At 43.8% G+C, this 22,905-nt stretch overlaps 1 protein-coding gene across 1 annotated transcript in view; it reads left to right on the forward strand.

The window, feature by feature from the left end:
• LOC308676253 (importin subunit beta-1-like) overlaps positions 1-22,905 on the forward strand; it is a gene marked incomplete at its 5' end in the record, with an annotated part of 67,778 nt that overhangs the window by 39,351 nt on the left and 5,522 nt on the right. Inside the window, one exon of the mRNA XM_081342067.1 lies at positions 5,466-5,580. Within this exon, the coding sequence (XP_081198193.1) occupies positions 5,466-5,580 (115 nt within the window). The remainder of the gene's footprint in view (positions 1-5,465; positions 5,581-22,905) is intronic.

Consider the following 22,905-nt stretch of genomic DNA (forward strand, 5'->3'; position numbering starts at 1 on the left):
TAAAGTGGGCACAAAATATTCAGGAACCAATTTCGCTGGACACCTGGGAGATAATTTGGGTCAGAAATGTTAAATTTACCCAGGCTCAAAATTTAAGAGAAAATTTTTATAAAATGTTTTATAGATGGCATCTGGATCCCAAGAAGCTGTCCAATATGTATCCTAATGTACAGTCTAAATGCTGGAGGTGTGGTAGTTTAGAAGCTACCTATTTTCACATGTGGTGGACTTGTAGAAATATAAAAGCTTTTTGGATCAAAATTTGGTGGAACATTCAAAAGATTTTTAAGAGAAAGATAAAGTTCTCCCCGCAATTGTTTTTATTGGGCATTGTTGTAGATTGTGATGTTAAAGAAACTAACTTGATGTTGAACATGATAACGGCAGCACGGTTACTGGTGGGACAATATTGGAAGAAGGATAGTTTGCCCACTGTAGAAGAATGGGTGTTTAAAGTTTTGAATCTTGCAGAAATGTCTAAGATTTCTGCTTATCTGAAGGATCATTCACAGGAAAGATATATTTCAGTTTGGAGGAGATGGATAAATTATATTCAAAACAAATATGGGACCAAAAAGTACCATTTAGCTTATGAGTAGATTTTAGTGGGATATTGTTATTGGTACATTGTTTGTAGTTATGTTAAAAGAGAGTTAAAGCGCATTATGAATTTGGTTAATTGTATATTATGCATAATTTTTATTTAGAATATGATTATTGTAACTATAATCCTGTATTTAGCTCTGGGAAGTGGGGGGGGGGGAAGTGGGTGGGTTTGGGGTGGGAGGGATTTGGGGATATATTGTAAAATTTTGTTTTTGTAAAACTCTTTAATAAAAAAAAAGTTGCTCTCATCAGAAAAGAGGACTTTGGACCACTGAGCAACAGACCAGGTCTGTTTTTCTTTAGCCCAGGTAAGACGCTTCTGACCTTGTTTGTTGTTCAGGAGCGGCTTGACAAGAGGAATACGACATTTGAAGCCCATGTCCAGGATCCGTCTGTGTGTGGTGGCTCTTGATGCACTGACTCCAGCCTCAGTCCACTCCTTGTGAAAGTCCCCAAAACTTTTGAATGGCCTTTTCCTGACAATCCTCTCCAGGCTGCGGTCATCCCTGCTGCTTGTGCACCTTTTTCTTCCACACTTTTCCCTTCCACATAACTTTCTATTAATGTGCTTTGATACAGCACTTTGGGAACATCCAACGTCTTTTGCAATTACCTTTTGAGGCTTTCCCTCCTTATGGAGGGTGTCAATGATGGTTTTCTGCACAACTGTCAGGTCAGCAGTCTTCCCCATGATTGTGATTCCTACTGAACCAGACTGAGAGACCATTTAAAGGCTCAGGAACCCTTTGCAGGTGTTATGGCTTAATTAGCTGATTAGAGTGGGACACTTTGAGCCTAGAATATGGCACCTTTTCACAATATTCTAATTTACTGAGATTGTGGATTTGGGGTTTTCATGAGCTGTAAGCCATAATCATCACAATTATGACAAATCACGGCTTGAACTATCTTGCTTTGCATGTAAAACAGACCTGGTCTGTTGCTCAGTGGTCCAAAGTCCTCTTTTCTGATGAGAGCAACTTTTGCATCTCATTTGGAAACCAAGGACCCAGAGTCTGGAGGAAGAATGGAGAGGCACACACTGCAAGATGCTTGAAGTCCAGTGTGAAGTTTCCACAGTCTGTGTTGATTTGGGGAGCCATGTCATCTGCTGGTGTTGGTCCACTGTGCTTCATTAAGTCCAGGGTCAATGCAGCCGTCTACCAGGAGATTTTGGAGCACTTCATGCTTCCTTCTGCAGACGAGCTTTATGGGGATGCTGACTTCATTTTCCAGTAGGACTTGGCACCTGCCCACACTGCCAAAAGCACCAAAACCTGGTTCAATGACCGTGGGATTACCTTTTTTTTAAATGAATTTTTATTGTCAAAGTACAACTATGTATACATAGAGATCAGCTGAGCCTCCCTTTGTGCTCCCACCCCCCCAACACACAGTGACAACAAACCCTCCATCTTACTACACCATGTGAACCAACTACACCACACACCAGCCTCCCAAGTCAATTCTGCATAAAATTCACAAACGTTATTTCTCATTCAAAAGCCTAACAGCCCACGGATAAAAGGTGTTTTTCACCCTGTTGGTGCGGCTGGCTATACTCATATATCTCCTACCCGATGGTAGGAGAGTAAAGAGATACCGTCCAGGGTGTGAGTCATCCCTGAGAATTTTCCTCACTCTTCCAAGGCAACGAGCCCTGACGATGTCATCCAGTGGTGTCAGGGAACAGCCCACAATGTCTTGTGCTGTACTCACCAGCCTCGGTAATACTTTCCTATTCGCGGCTTTCAGACCAGCATACCAGACCACAATACCATACGAGAGGACGCTCTCTATAGTAGAACGGTAAAAGAGGGTCATTAGCCGTTCTACCCTGTTCTTCCGCAAGACCCTGAGAAAGTGAAGCCTCTGTTGGGCCTTTCTAGCCACCTGGGTTGTATTAACTTTCCAGGTCAGATCTTCACAGAGGTAGACTCCCAGAAATTTAAAGGAGGAAACTCTCCACACAGCCCTCCCCAATGTAAAGTGGGGCAGGTTCCTCCTTTTTCCTCCGGAAGTCTAGCACCATCTCTTTCATCTTGCTGATGTTCAGGTTCAAGTTGTTGTTACTACACCATATGGATAGTTTTTGTACCTCCGCGCTGTATGCTGTCTCATCCCCACCTGTAATGAGACCCACCACAGTTGTGTCATCTGCAAACTTAATTATCGCAGTGGATGGGTCAGATGATACACAGTCGTATGTGTATAAAGAGTACAGGTAGGGGCTAAGCACACAGCCCTGTGGCGAGCCGGTGCAAAGCTTCAGGGGGGTGGACAAAGCAGACCCAACCCTCACTGTTTGTAACCGGTCCCTAAGAAAGTCTTGAATCCAATGGCAGATGGCGGGGGAGAATTTCAAGTCAGTCAGCTTCTCGATGAGAATGCTCGGCAAAATGGTGTTGAAAGCCGAGCTATAGTCAACAAAAAGCATCCTGACATAACTTCCAGGTTTCTCAAGATGACTTGCTACAGAGTGTAAAACAGTAGCTATGGCATCGTCTGTTGACCTATTTCCCCTATAGGTAAATTGATGTTTATCAAAATCCAGTGGGAGGCATGTCCTGAGATGTTGGAGAACCAATCTTTCGAAGCATTTCATGACTACAGAAGTTAGTGCAATAGGTCTGTAGTCATTCAGGCACTCAACTTCAGTTTTCTTGGGGACCGGGACAATGGTAGCTGCTTTCAGTAATTGCTGCAAAAGGGGCCCAAACCAAGTAGTGAGTACATATGCATGCTTATACTTTTCAGAGGTCCGATATTGTTCTATGTACACTCCTTGTTTTATTGATTGCATGTAATATTCTAATTTTCTGAGATTGTGGATTTGGGGTTTTCATGAGCTGTAAGCCATAATCATCACAATTATGACAAATCACGGCTTGAACTATCTTGCTTTGCATGTAATGAGTCTATCTTATATACAGTGAGTTCTCCCACTTAAAAAGATGAGAGAGGCCTGTAATTTTCATCATAGGTATACCTCAACTATGAGAGACAAAATGGGGGGAAAGAATCCAGGAAATCACATTGTAGGATTTTTAACGAATTTATTTGCAAATTATGGTGGAAAATAAATATTTGGTCAATAACAAAAGTTTATCTCAATACTTTGTTATATACCCTTTGTTTGCAATGACAGAGGTCAAACATTTTCTGTAAGTCTTCACAAGGTTTGCACACACTGTTGCTGGTATTTTGGCCCATTCCTCCATGCAGATCTCCTCTAGAGCAGTGATATTTTAGGGCTGTCGCTGGGCAACACAGACTTTCAACTCCCTCCATAGGTTTTCTATGGGGTTGAGATCTGGAGACTGGCTAGGCCACTCCAGGACCTTGAAATGCTTCTTACGAAGCCACTCCTTCGTTGCCCGGGCGGTGTGTTTGGGATCACTGTCATGCTGAAAAACCCAGCCATGTTTTATCTTCAATGCCCTTGCTGATGGAAGGAGGTTTTCACTCAAAATCTCACGATACATGGCCCCATTCATTCTTTCCTTTACACGGATCAGTCGTCCTGGTCCCTTTGCAGAAAAACAGCCCCAAAGCATGATGTTTCCACCCCCATGCTTCACAGTAGGTATGGTGTTCTTTGGATGCAACTCAGCATTCTTTCTCCTCCAAACACGACGAGTTGAGTTTTTACCAAAAAGTTCTACTTTGGTTTCATCTGACCATATGACATTCTCCCAATCCTGTTCTGGATCATCCAAATGCTCTCTAGCAAACTTCAGATGGGCCCGGACATGTACTGGCTTAAGCAGGGGGACATGTCTGGGACTGCAGGATTTGAGTCCCTGGCAGCGTAGTGTGTTACTGATGGTAGCCTTTGTTACTTTGGTCCCAGCTCTCTGCAGGTCATTCACTAGGTCCCCCCGTGTGGTTCTGGGATTTTTGCTCACTGTTCTTATGATCATTTTGACCCCACGGGGTGAGATCTTGTGTGGAGCCCCAGAACGAGGGAGATTATCAGTGGTCTTGTATGTCTTTCATTTTCTAATAATTGCTCCCACGGTTGATTTCTTCACACCAAGCTGCTTGCCTATTGCAAATTCAGTCTTCCCAGCATGGTGCAGGTCTACAATTTTGTTTCTGGTGTCCTTCGACAGCTCTTTGGTCTTGGCCATAGTGGAGTTTGGAGTGTGACTATTTGAGGTTGTGGACTGGTGTCTTTTATACTGATAACAAGTTCAACCAGGTGCCATTCATACAGGTAACGAGTGGAGGACAGAGGAGCCTCTTAAAGAAGAAGTTACAGGTCTGTGAGAGCCAGAAATCTTGCTTGTTTGTAGGTGACCAAATACTTATTTTACCGAGGAATGTACGAATTAATTCATTAGAAATCCTACAATGTGATTTCCTGGATTCTTTCCCCCCATTTTGTCTCTCATAGTTGAGGTATACCTATGATGAAAATTACAGGCCTCTCTCATCTTTTCAAGTGGGAGAACTTGCACAATTGGTGGCTGACTAAATACTTTTTTGTCCCACTGTATTAGTTTCCCCTTTTAAGTTGCATTACTGAAATAAATGAACTTTTGCACGATATTCTAATTTTTCGAGTTTCACCTGTAGCTATATTTCCCTTCTCTCTCAAATACTGCTATGTTTCTTGTGTATAGATATGCATCTGTTTTTGTATGAGCATTAAAAATAGTTTTAAGCTAGCATGTACAAGGAAGGTGTAGAGGCAATGCCAGAAAAAAACAATAACTTTGTAGGTTGCCTCTGATTCGAATGAGGCCCATCACTGAACAGGATGCTAAGATAAACCTTCCAAAATTGTTGATATTGATAGGAAGAAATAAACCTATAATGTAATCCTATAACACTAAATTATGCTTCCTTTTCAGCGGATGTGATGCTGGTGCAGCCTAGAGTAGAATTCATCTTGTCTTTCATTGACCATATTGCTGCAGATGAAGATCATAGTGATGGAGTCGTAGCCTGTGCAGCAGGACTGATAGGGTAAATGCTGAAGACTTTGTGCTTGGGCACAAGGGTAGCTTAAAAGTCCCACAGTGAATCTTAGTCTTGCCTCATATAAAGCTGAGATACTTTACCAAGAGCTTTTTTTTTACATCATAAACCCCCAGAGCGATCCATAGAGGCTGGGTAACTCCATCAGCAGGTTATTCGGGCAGTGCGGGGATCTAGAAGCTTGGCCAGTCGTGACTTCTCAAGGAAGCATTGGTGAAATTGGCAAACTAAAAATCAGGAAGATTGCTTTGCTTGGTTGAGCTGTTGCTTCAATAGGGCTTGGGTAGCAAGTTGCTCCTGTAAGAAATCAACAGCTCCTGGGACAGATGTGTCTTCTGTGGGGTTGTCTGGTAATACTCTTGGGTGTGTTCCATACAGAGCTTGAAAGTGTGTCATTGAAATTGATATGTGGAAAGAGTTATAAGAAAATTCTGCCAGGAGCAATAATGATGGCCAGTTGTCTTGGCTGTAGGTGCATTAACACCTCAAATATTGTTGGAGCAGCTGGTTAGTCTTCTTTGCCTCACCATTCATGACCGGGTGGTGGGCTGAAGATAGGCTGACTTGAATATTCAAGAGCTAGACTTCTGGGTGGCAAGGTGCCCCCGAAGACAGCCATTTTCGGGCTGTCCGCTCCGCGGCTTTGTAGAGCTGCCGAAAACAGCGCCGATCAGCTGTTTCGGCGGCTCGGAAGCCCCCTCCTCGGGAGAAGAGGAGGGGGTGAGTACCCAGGTAGGGGTTGAGCTCTCCGGGGCCGCCAGAGCTTAAAGTTCTGGCGGCTGAAGGATCGAGCCCCCCCGAAACCTGGGTTTGCTCCGGGCTGCGCAGCGTTTCTGCTCCGTGCTTTTAGGAGCAGAACAAGGCGTTCGCAACCATCCCTGCCAGCAGGAAAGGATTCTGGAGAACGAGGATGCAGGCAGAGCGATACAGGAGATTAAGGTGAAAGTGGACTTTTGATCTTTGGCTCAATGGACTTTGCAGACTTTGAAAGTGAAAGTGCGTAGTAAGTAACAGTGGGGGAAAATGGCGGCTAAATCTTCCAAAGTTATTCGAAGTGCGGGGGCCTCCCCGGTGCAGCAGTCTTCGTTGCAAGCTTTATTGCCCCCGGCACCTCCACCTTCGCCTGCTCTGACAGTTAAAGTTTTGCAAGATGCTTTGGAAAAGCATTCACAGCAAATAGCTGAGATTATAGATGAAAAGCTGGATGAGAAGTTAACAGAAAAACTAGTTGAAGTTATGGATGAAAAGCTGGATGAGAAGTTAACAGATATAAGGGCGGACATCTTGCTTGCATTTCAAGGCATGGCAATATGTATCGAACGCTTGGATGAAAGAGTGGAAGATCTCAGCCAAAATAATATTAAATTAGATGCAAAAATGTTAGAGACTGAGAATGTGGTGGATAAAATTGACAGTGACTTGACCTTGGTGCAGTACCACGAGATGGAGTTTGCTGTTAGAATCAGAGGCTTGAAAGAGAATCCTAAAGAAGATCTGAAGGAAATAGTCTCTGAGGCTCTGGAAGGGGTGCTGGGACGGCCAGCAGATGGAATTGTGGGAGACATAGACAAAATCTTTCGTGTCAATTCGTGGATTGCAAGACAAAGGAAATTACCTAGAGATGTGGTTGTTTATTTTACAAAGAGAGCAATCAGGAATGAAGTTATTCAAGCTTCTTACAATACTAAGTGTTCTGTACCAGCCTGCTACCGGCCTTGCAGAAAAGGCAACCCCTTTATAAACGGCAAGAGGCTGGAATACGTCTGCCAAATTTATTACAAAAACAAACAAAACACATACCAAGATACAGGAGCTTTGAAACACTATCGGAGCGGTTGCTTTCAGCAAACCAGCCCTCCCCAAACATTCCCTTTATAAAGAGTTCAGGGCGTGGCCTCTCTTTGCCTCCTTCCGAGAAGCCCCACAGCCTTTCTCTGCTTGCTCCTACTTGACTGCCTCCTGCGTCGGGCGTCCTTGAACAGGGCCAGCTGTGGGTCATCTTCATCCACACTGTCAGGCTCACACAGCTGGGTCTCCATGGTGACCAAGTTGGAGGGGCCTGCCTGAGGGCTATCATCAGCAAGATCTTCAACACCCCCCTCCTCCTCTGAGTCGTCGTCCGACCCAACTGCCGAACCCACAGGCTGACCCTGAATCACAACACTATCCCGCACCGCAGGGCCCTTCCCCCGGGGCTGCCGATCCGGATGCGGTCGGGATGGGAATTGTTCATGAAAAGCAGTCACCAACGCAGGGGCATGAACGGCGGTCGCGTCTTCCCAGGTGAAGTCCTCTGGTCCGTAACCTTTCCATTCAATCAGGTACTGGAAACGACCTTTCAGCCAACGGGAATCCCTGATGCTGGCGACCTCGTACTCGGGGGTGCTGCCTCCATCACGAGGTCCTGATGGGGGAGGTTCCGCTCGGCGGAGTGGACAAGCCGGTTGCTCGGGGACCAACAGAGACCGATGAAAGACTGGGTGCACGCGCAGGGAACGTGGCAGAGTTAAGCGATAGGCAACCGGATTGATGACAGCCTCGACTGGGAACGGTCCTAAATATCGGTGATCTAACTTTCTCACCGGCCGTGTTGACGGTAGGTTCCTGGTGGACAACCAGACCCGATCCCCCACCGATAGTGGAGGCGTATCCCGTCTTGACCGATCAGCAAACCTTTTGTAATCGGCCTTGGCCTTCTCTAACTGACGTCGCACCAATCGATGGATCGCCTGTAACTCTGCCATGAAGTCATTCGCTGCCGGCTCCGGTGACTCCACGGGAGAAAGGGGGAAAAACCGGGGGTGATAACCCACATTGGCCAAGAACGGTGTCATCTGTGTGGAGGTGTGCTGCGAATTGTTAAATGCAAACTCAGCTATGGCCAGATAGTCCACCCAATTGTTTTGCTGCAGATTGACGTAGCAGCGCAGATATTGTTCCAGGATACCGATGACCTTCTCGGTTCCCCCGTCAGTTTGAGGATGATGCGCGGACGAGAGGCAAATCTTGATATCCAACGCATGCATCAACTCCTGCCAGAAGCGGGCTGTAAACTGGGTCCCCCTATCAGAGACGACTCTATCAGGGAGGCCGTGCAGCCGAAACACCTGCTGAATGAACATACGACTAGTGGCGCGGGCTGACGGTAAGCCGCGACAGGGGATGAAGTGCGCCATCTTGGTCAGCATGTCCACCACCACATACACTGTCGTAAAACCAGAGGATGGGGGTAAATCCGTCAGAAAGTCCATGGACACATCCCCCCAGGGTCTTTTGGGTGTTGGCAAGGGCTGCAGTAATCCAGGCGGGGCCCCTGTCGTTGACTTGGCCTGCCTGCATGGGATGCAGGAGGTGACATAGGACTGGACGTCGTGTCGGACTCGGGGCCACCAGAAGGTACGGGAGACCAGGTTCAGGGTCTTGAACAGGCCAAAATGCCCCGCCGGGTTATCGTGACACTGGCTGAGGATGAGTCCCCTGAGTGGCCCTCCCGGAACGTAGAGCCGGTCACGATAATACAAGAGTCCATCCGTGACCGTCCAAGGAGAATCTGGCCCCACCTCCTCCTTCCGCTGAGCCACCCACACCTCCTGCTGCTGTGCCTCCCGGATCCGAGCCCGTATATCAACCGGCTCCCGCACCGCAAAAGACTCGACGGGGATCACTGTCCTGGGCAGAAGCTTGTCTTCCACTCGGGAATATTCGGGCTTCCTGGACAGAGCATCCGCTCTTTGATTGTGCCCGCTAGGTATGTACCGAACCCGGAAGTCAACCCTCGCAAAGAAAAGAGACCACCGGATCTGGCGTTGGTTCAAATTCCGAGCGGTCTGCAGGCTTTCCAGATTCTTATGGTCCGTCCGGACCTCGATTTGATGCCGCGCTCCCTCCAGATGATGCCTCCAGGCCTCGAACGCCGCTTTGATGGCCAGCAGCTCCTTCTCCCAGATTGTATAATTGCGCTCCGAAGGGTTCAGTTTTCGTGAATGGTACGCGCAAGGGAAGAGGGTACCGCTGGGCGTCGTTGCCTGGAGTAACACCGCCCCAATGGCAATGTCGGAGGCGTCCGCCTCCACGACAAACGGCCGTTGCGGGTCAGGATGCTTCAAGATGGGCTCCTTCATGAAGGCTTCCTTCAAAGTCTGGAAAGCCTGTTGTTCTGGTGCATTCCACTGGAACCGAGTCGTCTTCTGCAGGAGCCGGGTGAGGGGGGCTGTCAAGGCAGCAAACCCAGGGATGAAAGTTCGGTAATAGTTGGCAAATCCAAGAAGTCGCTGAACATCCTTCACGCGACGCGGGGGTTGCCAACTCTGCAAAGACTCAACCTTACTCGGCTCCATGGCGATGCCCTCAGGAGAAATGCGGTGACCCAGGAAATCGATGGTCACCCGGTAGAACTGGCACTTCTCCAACTTGGCAAACAGCCGATGTTCTCGGAGTCGCTGCAGGACCTGATGGAGATGCTGATGGTGCACCTCACGCGACGGGGAGTAGATCAGGATGTCGTCCAAGTAGATCACGACAAACTGATCCAACAAATCCCGGAAAATGTCATTCATGAAATGCTGAAACACAGCGGGGGCGTTGGTCAGGCCAAACGGCATCACCGTGTACTCAAAATGTCCATAGCGAGTACCAAACGCCGTCTTCCACTCATCACCCGGCCGAACCCTGACGAGGTTGTAAGCTCCACGCAGGTCCAGTTTCGTGAAGATCTTAGCCTTAGTGGGACGCCCGATCTATCACACCGTCTAGATCGGGCTCGGGGCGTTTCCCGACAGAAAAGTAGGGGACTTTCTTGGGGCAGACTCGATCACTGATGCCCGCTGTCGCTTCTTTGGGCAAAAAGCAGCCAAATGTCCAGGGTCCCCACAGTAAAAACACAACCCCCCGATCGTCGTCTGTTCATTTCAGTCACCGATAGACGAGACCTGGCGGCACCCAGCTCCATTGGCTCCTCCCTTTGAACTGGGGGCTCACGCACAACAGGGGCGGCAGGGGTCTGTGGGGTGGCACGGCGACTCCTTCGCTGCTGCAACCGAGCATCGATCCGCAGGCAGAGATGGATCAGCCCATTCAGGTCTGAGGGAATATCCACACGGGCCAGCTCATCCAACATCTCCGACAATCCATCCTGGAAGGCATCCACGAGCGCAGCCTCATTCCAGGCGGAATCCTGGCTAAGCAGCCGGAAATCGCTGATATAGCCCTGTAGGGGGCGTTGACCCTGCCTCAGAGCTTTCAGACGTCGAGTAGCAGTCTGCGTCTTAATAGGGTCCTCATACATCAGACGCATATGATCACAAAACCCCACAAAGTTGTCCAACAATGGGCTAGGTTGAGCCAGCAGAGGCGTGCCCCAACGAGCTGCATCACCCGAAAGAAGGCTTAACACAAACCCCACCTTATCCCGGTCAGTGGGGAAATCAGCTGCTCTCACGCTGATAAAGAGCTGGCATTGTCCCAGGAAAGCAGGAAACAGTTCTGGAGTGCCTGTAAATTTATCCGGCATTGCAACTTGGCATTTTCTCCTGGGTGGGGGTGCAGCATGAACCTGAGCTTGCAGTTGAGCCACCTGAGCTGCCAGCAAAGTGAGTTGCTGGGTGAGCTGGGCATTCTCAGCACGTAGCTGCTCCATAATATTAGTAAGGGGTGGGTGGCTGAAAGCAAACTGTTCTGTACCAGCCTGCTACCGGCCTTGCAGAAAAGGCAACCCCTTTATAAACGGCAAGAGGCTGGAATACGTCTGCCAAATTTATTACAAAAACAAACAAAACACATACCAAGATACAGGAGCTTTGAAACACTATCGGAGCGGTTGCTTTCAGCAAACCAGCCCTCCCCAAACATTCCCTTTATAAAGAGTTCAGGGCGTGGCCTCTCTTTGCCTCCTTCCGAGAAGCCCCACAGCCTTTCTCTGCTTGCTCCTACTTGACTGCCTCCTGCGTCGGGCGTCCTTGAACAGGGCCAGCTGTGGGTCATCTTCATCCACACTGTCAGGCTCACACAGCTGGGTCTCCATGGTGACCAAGTGGGAGGGGCCTGCCTGAGGACACAACACTAAGCTTGTAATTGCTGAGCAAGAAGTTCTGGTTTTAAAAGAGATCCCTCCAAAAATTGTAAGGAGAAGAAAGGAGTTTGCTTTTCTAGCACAAGAGCTCAGGCGACGTGATATTAAGTTTAGATGGGAGATACCAGTGGGTATGGTGGTGATGCATGAAGGCACGAGACATCGTCTTATTACAGTGATGCAAGCACGTGATTTTTACAGTAATGTTTTAAAAGCAACCCCCATACCACTTTTGGAATCTACAAAGAAGAATGGCGAGGGAAAGCCTCAAGGTGCTGAAGGAACAACACAGACAGATGAGAAAGCTACAGGAGTGGATCAAATTTCAGTATCATCGGAAGAAGCAAGAGACCAGAGGATGACGCGTGCTGCTTTGAGACGAATGAGACGCGAGCAAGAACAAGACCAGCAGAAAGTTATGGAACCTCCAAAGCGTACCTATAGCGAAGCTGTGGGAGGGGCGCGGCCTAAGAACGTCAAGGGGATCCTGGAAGACGCGCTCCAAAAGCTTCGGGTCGCTAAGGATGACGACTAAGTTTCTAACTTGGAACGTCAATGGTTTAAATTCACCACAGAAGAGAAAGAAAATCTTTCAATATTTAAAACAATTTAAGACTGATGTTATTTGCTTACAAGAAACACATATTAGAGTTATGGACCAAAAGTATTTATTAAACTCAAGATTGGGCACACAATTTATTGCTTCTGCAATGAATAAGAAAAATGGAGTGGTTATTTATGTCAAGAATACTATTACAGCGGAGCTAATTGAAGCAGATCAGCAAGGAAGATACGTTATAGTAGATTTGTTAATAGAAGGCAAAAAAAACGCTTTTGGTTGGATTATATGCTCCTAATCAACAACAAGGTGACTTTTATAGTTTATTACACAGCAAGATCACTCAATTGGATTATAAATCTTTTATTTTTATGGGAGACTGGAATGGTGTCTTGAATGTACAAATGGACAAGAGTGGCTTTTTTAGAAGTACTCCAAGTCATGCTAAATTGCCTAAGTCTTTTTTTGAGATGATGGATGATTTGGAGCTGCGAGATATCTGGAGAGAAAGAAATCTACAAGAAAAGGATTATACTTTTTTTTCTGATAGACATCAATCTTTTTCTAGGATTGATTTTATATTAATCACTAATGATTTTTTTTCTAGGATTAAGAAGATAAAGATTTGTCCAAGAACTATGTCTGATCATAGTCCAGTCTGGTTAGAGATTGATAAGGACAATAGAGATAGGTGCTCCTGGCGTCTAAATGAGAACCTGTTTAGAAATCAGGAAAATGTGGAAGAATGTAAAAAACAAATGAAGGGTTCTTTTGAAACTAACATGTATAAGGGTACTTCTATGGAAATGGTTTGGGATGCTAGCAAGGCGTACATGAGAGGTGTGTTAATATATTTGAACAATAAATATAGACGTAATTTGGAATTTAGGAGGAAAGAATTAGAGAATGAGATTAGGGAAAAAGAAAAGGCCTTAATTTTGAATCCATCGGATGTGAAGATTAAAGAGGTTATTAATTTATTAAGTGGACAATTTGATAAGTTGATGGCTGATCAGGTGGCAACTAATTTACGGTTTGCTAGACATAATACTTTTTGTAATGCCAATAAACCAGGTAGATGGTTAGCTTATATGCTAAGGAAGAAGCAAAGGGCTTCTAATATAGACAAAATAGAACATAAGGGCAAGGTTGTGTATCAACAGAATCTTATTAAGGAAACCTTTGTTGATTTTTATTCTAAATTATATGCTAGAGATAAGATTAATGAAGCAGATATTGATGTATATTTGAGGAATGCTAGTATTCCGGTTCTTACGCAAGAACAAAAGGAAGATATGAATCAACTGATAACTGAGGAAGAAATTCTTTTAGCAATTAAACAATTGAAAGTGGGTAAAGCGCCAGGCACGGATGGTTTGACTGCTGTGTACTATAAAAATTTACAGTCTGAGATGATAAAGCCATTAAGGGAATTGTTTCAGACAATTCAAAGGGGAGGAGGGGTGCCTCCGTCTTGGAAAACTGCTTTCATATCTTTGATTCCGAAGGAAGATCAGGATGTCACTCAAGCAAGAAACTATAGACCAATATCGTTTTTGAATACGGATTACAAGATATTTGCTAAGGTTTTAGCTAACAGATTGATGAGGGTACTGCAACAGGTAATTCATGGTGATCAAACTGGGTTTATAAGTGGTAGACAAATGAAAAATAATGTGAGGCATGTAGTTGACTTGTTGGAATTTTTGGAAAGGAACAACCAGATCCCTGCAGCGCTGATTTTTCTGGACGCTGAAAAAGCCTTTGATCAATTGGATTGGCAATTCTTGATGAAAGTATTAGATAAAATGAATTTTGGGGATAAATTTTTACAACCAATTAGGGCATTATATCAAAAGCAAACAGCCCGTATAATAGTAAATAACAGTCTGACTGAAGTATGCAATATTGAAAAGGGCACAAGGCAAGGGTGTCCGTTATCACCTCTATTATTTGTTTTAACATTGGAGATACTATTGATTAAAATACGGAATTCGGAAAAAATTAAGGGAATTCAAATAAGAGATCAGGATTATAGATTGAGGGCGTTTGCAGACGATCTGGTTGTTACGGTGACCCAGCCAGAAAATTCTGTTGTGGACCTGATGGAGATAATAATGCAATATGGGAAAGTTTCTGGATTCAAGGTTAACATACAAAAAACTAAGATACTGGCTAAAAACATGACAGTATTACAAAAGGCTGTTTTAGAAGGGTTAACTGGATTTGAAATTGTCAAAAGGGTTAAATATTTGGGGGTATATTTGTCACCCTCAAATGCAAAGTTATATAAAAATAATTATGAAAAGCTATGGGGTAAAGTTCAAAAAGAACTGGACAGTTGGAAAAAGTTACAATTGTCATTACTGGGAAGAATCGCAGCAGTGAAAATGAATGTTTTGCCGAAATTTCTGTTTTTATTTCAAATGATACCCATTCTTAAAAAGGATTCAAACTTGGAGGAATGGCAAAAGGGTATCAATAAATTTGTATGGGCAGGGAAAAGGCCACGAGTTAAATTTAAGATTATGCAGGATACGCGTCAAAGAGGTGGTCTTAAAATGCCCAACCTTAAACTATACTATGAAGCTGCTGCGTTGTCAGCGATAAGTGATTGGATTAACTTAACACAAGGGAGATTATTAAATCTTGAAGGTCATGATTTGTTATTTGGTTGGCATGCATATTTACAGGTGAAACTCGAAAAATTAGAATATCATGCAAAAGTTCATTTATTTCAGTAATGCAACTTAAAAGGGGAAACTAATATATGAGATAGACTCATTACATGCAAAGCAAGATAGTTCAAGCCGTGATTTGTCATAATTGTGATGATTATGGCGTACAGCTCATGAAAACCCCAAATCCACAATCTCTGAAAATTAGAATATTACATGCAATCAATAAAACAAGGAGTGTACATAGAACAATATCGGACCTCTGAAAAGTATAAGCATGCATATGTACTCAGTACTTGGTTTGGGCCCCTTTTGCAGCAATTACTGCCTCAATGCGGCGTGGCATGGAAGCTATCAGCCTGTGGCACTGCTGAGGTGTTATGGAAGACCAGGATGCTTCAATAGCGGCCTTCAGCTCTTCTGCATTGTTCGGTCTCATGTCTCTCATCTTTCTCTTGGCAATGCCCCATAGATTCTCTATGGGGTTCAGGTCAGGCGAGTTTGCTGGCCAATCAAGCACAGTAATCCCACGGTCATTGAACCAGGTTTTGGTGCTTTGGGCAGTGTGGGCAGGTGCCAAGTCCTGCTGGAAAATGAAGTCAGCATCCCCATAAAGCTCGTGTGCGGAAGGAAGCATAAAGTGCTCCAAAATCTCCTGGTAGATGGCTGCATTGACCCTGGACTTAATGAAGCACAGTGGACCAACACCAGCAGATGACATGGCTCCCCAAATCAACACAGACTGTGGAAACTTCACACTGGACTTCAAGCATCTTGCAGTGTGTGCCTCTCCATTCTTCCTCCAGACTCTGGGTCCTTGGTTTCCAAATGAGATGCAAAAGTTGCTCTCATCAGAAAAGAGGACTTTGGACCACTGAGCAACAGACCAGGTCTGTTTTTCTTTAGCCCAGGTAAGACGCTTCTGACGTTGTTTGTTGTTCAGGAGCGGCTTGACAAGAGGAATACGACATTTGAAGCCCATGTCCAGGATCCGTCTGTGTGTGGTGGCTCTTGATGCACTGACTCCAGCCTCAGTCCACTCCTTGTGAAAGTCCCCAACCCTTTTGAATGGCCTTTTCCTGACAATCCTCTCCAGGCTGCGGTCATCCCTGCTGCTTGTGCACCTTTTTCTTCCACACTTTTCCCTTCCACATAACTTTCTATTAATGTGCTTTGATACAGCAACATCCAACTTCTTTTGCAATTACCTTTTGAGGCTTTCCCTCCTTATGGAGGGTGTCAATGATGGTTTTCTGCACAACTATCAGGTCAGCAGTCTTCCCCATGATTGTGATTCCTACTGAACCAGACTGAGAGACCATTTAAAGGCTCAGGAACCCTTTGCAGGTGTTATGGCTTAATTAGCTGATTAGAGTGGGACACTTTGAGCCTAGAATATTGCACCTTTTCACAATATTCTAATTTTCTGAGATTGTGGATTTGGGTTTTCATGAGCTGTAAGCCATAATAATCACAATTATGACAAATCACGGCTTGAACTATCTTGCTTTGCGTGTAATGAGTCTATCTCATATATTAGTTTCCCCTTTTAAGTTGCATTACTGAAATAAATGAACTTTTGCACGATATTCTAATTTTTCGAGTTTCACCTGTATTGTATGATAAGAAGGTAGATAATGTGTTTAAGGTGCATATTTTAAGACATGCTTTGTTGCGAGTTTGGAAAAAGTATAGACATAAGTTAAATTATAAGATACCTTTATGGGCAATACCGAAACACGCAATAGAAAACATAAATGTTGGGTTTAAACATGATGTGATTACATATAAGGAAATCTTAAGTTTGGAGAGGAATGTATGGTGTTTGAAGCCGTATAACTTTTTACGAGAAGAAAAGGTTGTTCAAACTTGGTTTCAGTTTGGGCAACTACAGGCCAGGTGGAAAGAAGATCAGAAAATTGGTTTTTCAATGATTGATGAAAATCTGGTAAAGCAAATTAGAAATCAGGGTCCAGCACAAATCTAACGGATATATCTTGCATTGATAGAAATTGACTCAGAAACAGAACTTGTTAAAGATTGCATGATAAAGTGGGCTCAGAATATTCAAGAAGTTATTAAAATGGATACTTGGGAAAAGATCTGGGTGAGAAACGTAAAATTTACGCAAGCTCAAAATTTAAGAGAGAACTTTTATAAAATGTTTTATAGGTGGCATTTAGATCCCAAAAAGCTTGCAAGTATGTATCCGAACTACCAGCCTAAATGTTGGAGGTGTGGTGGCGAAGACGCAACGTATTTTCACATATGGTGGACCTGTAAAAAGGTTAAAGCATTTTGGATTAAAATCTGGTGGAATATGCAGAAGATATTTAAGAAAAGGATAAAGTTTTGTCCACAATTGTTTTTATTGGGCATTATTACTGATACTACTGTTGTGGACACTAAGTTGATGTTGAACTTAATTACGGCAGCAAGACTTTTTTTTTATTAAAGAGTTTTACAAAAACAAAATTTTACAATATATCCCCAAATCCCTCCCACCCCAAACCCACCCACTTCCCAGAGCTAAATACAGGATTATAGTTACAATAATGATATTCTAAATAAAAATTATGCATAATATACAATTAACCAAATTCATAATGTGCTTTAACTCCCCTTTAACATAACTACAAACAAAGTACCAATAACAATATCCCACTAAAATCTACCCATAAGCTAAATGGAACTTTTTAGTCCCATATTTGTTTTGAATATAATTTATCCATCTCCTCCAAACTGAAATATATCTTTCCTGTGAATGATCCTTCAAATAAGCAGAAATCTTAGACATTTCTGCAAGATTCGAAACTTTAAACACCCATTCTTCTACAGTGGGCAAACTATCCTTCTTCCAATAATGTCCCACCAGTAACCGTGCTGCCGTTATCATGTTCAACATCAAGTTAGTTTCTTTAACATCACAATCTACAACAATACCGAATAAAAACAATTGCGGGGAAAACTTTATCTTTCTCTTAAAAATCTTTTGAATGTTCCACCAAATTTTAATCCAGAAAGCTTTTATATTTCTACAAGTCCACCACATGTGAAAATAAGTAGCTTCTAAACTACCACACCTCCAACATTTAGACTGTAAATTAGGATACATGTTGGACAACTTCTTGGGATCCAGATGCCATCTATAAAACATTTTATAAAAATTTTCTCTTAAATTTTGAGCCTGGGTAAATTTAACATTTCTGACCCAAATTATCTCCCAGGTGTCCAACGAAATTGGTTCCTGAATATTTTGTGCCCACTTTATCATGCAGTCTTTAACCAATTCCGTTTCCGAATACAATTCAATTAAAGCATTATATATCCTCTTTATATGTGCACAATTTGAATCTCTAATTTGCTTTACTAAATTTTGATCTGTAATTGTGATGCCAACCTTTTGATCTGACTTCCACCTAGCTTTCAATTGGGTATATTGAAACCAAGAGTAACTTATGTTTTCTTGACGGCAGCAAGACTTTTAATAGGGCAATACTGGAAGAAGGAAGAACTGCCGACTATAGAGGAATGGACTTTAAAAGTTTCTAACCTGGCGGAAATGGCAAAGATTTTGGCGTATTTGAAAGACCATTCACAACAACGATATATCGTGGAGTGGAAAAAATGGATTGATTACATCCAGAATAAATATGGGACTAAAAAGTTTCATTTAGCATTTGAATCAGTATTGATGGGATATTTATATTGCTTGTAGTCATTTTATAAGAGCTAAAGTGCGATAGACCTAATAGTTTATTGTTGTTAGCATATGGTAGTTTATGATTGTTTTTTACTTTTATACCTTGTATTTAGCTCTGGGAAGTCGGGAAGGGGAGGGGGGAGGGTTGGGTTGGGGAGGGGAGGGGGAGGGGAGGGTTTGTTAAAGATAAAATGTATTGAAAAACTTTTCAATAAAAAAAAGAGCTAAAACAGTGCCTTCCAAAATCTGAATTGGAACTGTGGGCCTTTATAAACTCACCCTTTTGTAAAAGAACAGCTCTGATTGCTACGTCTGAAGCATCTGTCTGAACAATAAATCTCTTTGACAGGTCTGGATGCTGAAGTAGGGGCTGATGGGCAAAGAGCTGCTTTAACTCTTTGAAAGCTGTTTGTTGCGTGTGAGTTCAAGCAAATCTAACTCCTTTCTTTTTTAGTTGGGTAAGCAGTTTGTCTTTATGGGCAAAGCCAGGGATACATTTTCTATAGAAGTTTGCAAGGCCCAGAAAATTTTGAATGACTTTGGCTGTGCAGGGAGCTTGCCATTCCAGCACTGCCCTGACTTTCTGGGGGTCCATCTGGATACCATTTGTGGAGATATGATAGCCCAAGAAATCTAACTGTGCTAGATCAAAGGCACATTTTTCTGGTTTAGCAAAGAGGTGGCTGTCTCTCACTCTACTTGGAACTGTACACATATGTTCTTTTTGCTGAGATTCATCCTCAGAGTAGATCAGGATGTCATTCAGATAAAGGACTACAAATTTATCAATGAGATCAGAAAAAAATGGTTCATAAATCTGGAAAATATTGCCCCTGCATTGACAAACCTGAATGTGATCACAGTGAATTCAGACTTGTTATACCAGGTTTTGAAAGTGGTTAAGTATTTCTGGCCCTCCTTGGTTCTAATGAGATTGTAGGCATTGCAAAGATCTATGTCATGGTTCCGACAGAGAGAGACGAATAAAGCAGAACTCCAAGGCTTGAGAATTCCTCAAAGAACATGTTTATTAGTTGCAAAGTATCAGCACGTTCAAAAGTGAAACCAAGTCTGAATACACAAGTAACAATTTCCCAATGCAAAGTTAAATGTCCCACCCATAAAACTATGTAAGCAACTACATTCCCCAATATGATCATTTGACAGGCTTTTTATGCAACGTATAGTCGGGACAGAAGATTATTTTGATTAATGAAGCACTTGGGCAACCCCCCCTCCGTTCTATGTGGCAACCTAGAATGAGAAGAAAAATGGCTGCAGCCATGCTTATTTGTAGAGTTGACAATCTAACCTGGTAAAAATTTGTGACTTCTGCAGGCTGTCCAAAAGATCTGAAATTAAGGGCAGTGGATGGTGGTTTCTTGACTGGCACAGAGTTGAGGGCTTGGTATTTGTGGACCATACATGGAGGGGGGCACTCCATTTGTGTTTGGTGTATTCAGGTCTTGTTTCTTGAGTATAAAAAAGGTCGGTTGTTGTTGTTAGTTGCAAAGTCGTGTCCGACCCATCGCGACCCCATGGACAACGTTCCTCCAGGCCTTCCTGTCCTCTACCATCTTCTGGAGTCCATTTAAGTTCACGGCTACTGCTTCAGTGACTCCAGCCACCTCATTCTCTGTCGTCCCCTTCTTCTATTGCCCTCAACCTTTCCCAGCATTAGGCTCTTCTCTAGTGAGTCCTTCCTTCTCATTAGGTGGCCAAAGTATTTGAGTTTCAACTTCAGGATCTGGCCTTCTAAAGAGCAGTCAGGGTTGATCTCCTCTAGGACTGACCGGTTTGATCGCCTTGCAGTTCAAGGGACTCGCAGGAGTCTTCTCCAGCACCATAGTTCAAAGGCCTCAATTCTTTGGCACTCAGCCTTTCTTATGGTCCAACTTTCACAGCCATACATTGCAACTGGGAAAACCATAGCCTTGACTATACGCACTTTTGTTGGCAGGTGGGTGCTGAGGCTAATTTTGAAGGTTTAATAAAGCCCCTTTGTAAGTTAGAGTCTAAGTACTGCTTCAAGGTTTCTAATTCCTTAGCTGGCATTGGATACTGTCTCTTGGCAGGTATTTTAGCACCTGGGATCCCAAGTCTATGGCACAGTCACAATCTCTGTGTGGGGGGAGGACTGGGGCTTCTTCCTCCCCAAATAACTGCAAACTCTGTGTATTTGCTTGGGAGGTTGGATATCTCCCTGCTTGGGTTCAGGGTTGGCTGGTGGCGGGTTTTGGACTGCTGATCACAATGATGGAGACAGGCTAGGTCATAAAATGAAAAAAGACGCATCTTCCAACAAATTGTGGGGTTGTGGGATTGTAATCGTCCACACCCCAAAACGACTGGAAAGTCCAGGTGGTTACTCATGTAAAGAGTTAACAGTTCGGGCCCTTCCGGTGGCTGCGCGGCGACGGAGACAGCCTTCCCGGGCTGCCCGCGGCTCAGCTGAGTGATTTTCGCCCGAAACAGCGCCGATCAGCTGTTCGGGCGAATTTGAAGCCCCCTCCTCGGGAGAAGAGGAGGGGGTGAGGCCCCAGGTAGGGGTAGAGTTCTCCGGGGCCGCCTGAGCTTGCAGCTTGGGCGGCCGAAGGATCGAACTCCCCCGTAGCCTGGGTCGCTCCCAGCTGGCCAGCGCCTCTGCTCCTGACTTTATGGAGCAGAGCCAGGCGTCTGCGACCACCCCTGCCTGAAGGAAGGACTATGGAATAAAAAGAGCAGGCAGAGCGGTACAAGAGGAAAAGGTGAAGAGGATTATTTTATTCTACTCTCGAGCTTGATGGACTTTTTAAACTCTAAGTGAAAGTGCGTCACAATTGAAAGTAAAAGATGGCGGCTAAACCTCCCCCTAAAACTCTTCGGAGTGCTGGAACTTCCCCGGTGCAACAATCATCATTGCAGGCATTACATCCTCCTGATGTAGTGACATCGAAGGACTTACGAGATGCTCTGGATAAACTTTTGGAATCAATTAATCAATCAATGGGTGATAAATTTGCAAAGATGGAGGAGAAATTGGAGAAATTGGAGAAGAGAATAGAAGAGAGGATGGAACAGAAGTTCAGCGTGATGAAGGTAGACATTTTGTCTTCAGTGTATAAAGTGGCTGAATGTGTGGAAGATTTGGATGAAAAAGTCAAAGATTCGACTCAAAAGAATGCTATATTAGAAGCAAAAGTATTGGAGAATGAAGATTTAAGAGACAAAATGGATAGAGAATTGAGTCTTGCTCAATATTTCCAGATGCAGTTTGCCATTAGAATCAGAGGTTTAAAGGAGAATATTAAGGAAGATCTAAAGCAGCTGGTTTCTGAGGCTCTCGAAGTGGTATTGAATCAGCCAGCATCTGAAATAAAAGGAGGCATGGATAAAGTGTATCGTGTGAACTCATGGATTGCTAGACAGAGAAAGCTGCCTAGAGATGTGGTGGTTTATTTTGCAAAAAGGGAAATTAGAGATGAAGTTATACAAGCTGCCTATGATACTAAAGTCGTGATTGCTGATCAAGAAGTTCTGGTTCTAAAAGAAATTCCTCCAAAGATTTTAAGGAGAAGGAAGGATTTTACATTTCTGGTGCAAGAGCTCAAGCAACGAGATATAAGGTTCAGATGGGAGATTCCAGCTGGGTTGATGGTGATGTATGAAGGTAAAAGGTACCGTTTGGTTACTGTGATGCAAGCGCGTGATTTTTACAATAATGTTTTAAAAGCAACCCCATTAACACTTCTGGAAGCTGCAAAGGGATCTGGAGAAGGAGAATATCAAGAGGCTGAAGATGGACAGATAGAGGAGAATGGTGCTGCAGGAGATCAAGTTATAACACTTTTGGATGATCCCAGAGAACAGAGGGTGACGCGTGCTGCTTTAAAACGATCAAAAAAGATAAAAGAACAAGATCAGCAGAAGTCTATGGAACTTTCACAACGTACTTACAGCCAAGTAGTGGGAGGTGGGAAAAGATTTGGGTGAGGAATGTAAAATTTATATAAGTTTGAAATCTAAGAGAGAATTTTTACAAAATGTTTTATAGATGGTATTTAGATTTTAAAAAGCTAAGCATGTATCTGAATTATTAGCCTAAATGTTAGAGGTGCGGTGATAAAGACGTAATATATTTTCATATTTTCATATATGGTAGACTTGCAAAAAGGTTAAGGCTTTTTGGATAAAAATTTGATGGAATATACTAAGTTGATGTTGAATTTAATTACAGCAGCAAGATTTTTGATAGGATAGTACTGGAAAGAGGAACTGCCGACCATAGAAGAGTGGATTTTAAAGGTTTCCGACCTGGTCGAAATGG

This window comes from Vipera berus, assembly GCF_964194415.1.
Source record: "Vipera berus genome assembly, chromosome: W".
NCBI lineage: Eukaryota > Metazoa > Chordata > Lepidosauria > Squamata > Viperidae > Vipera > Vipera berus.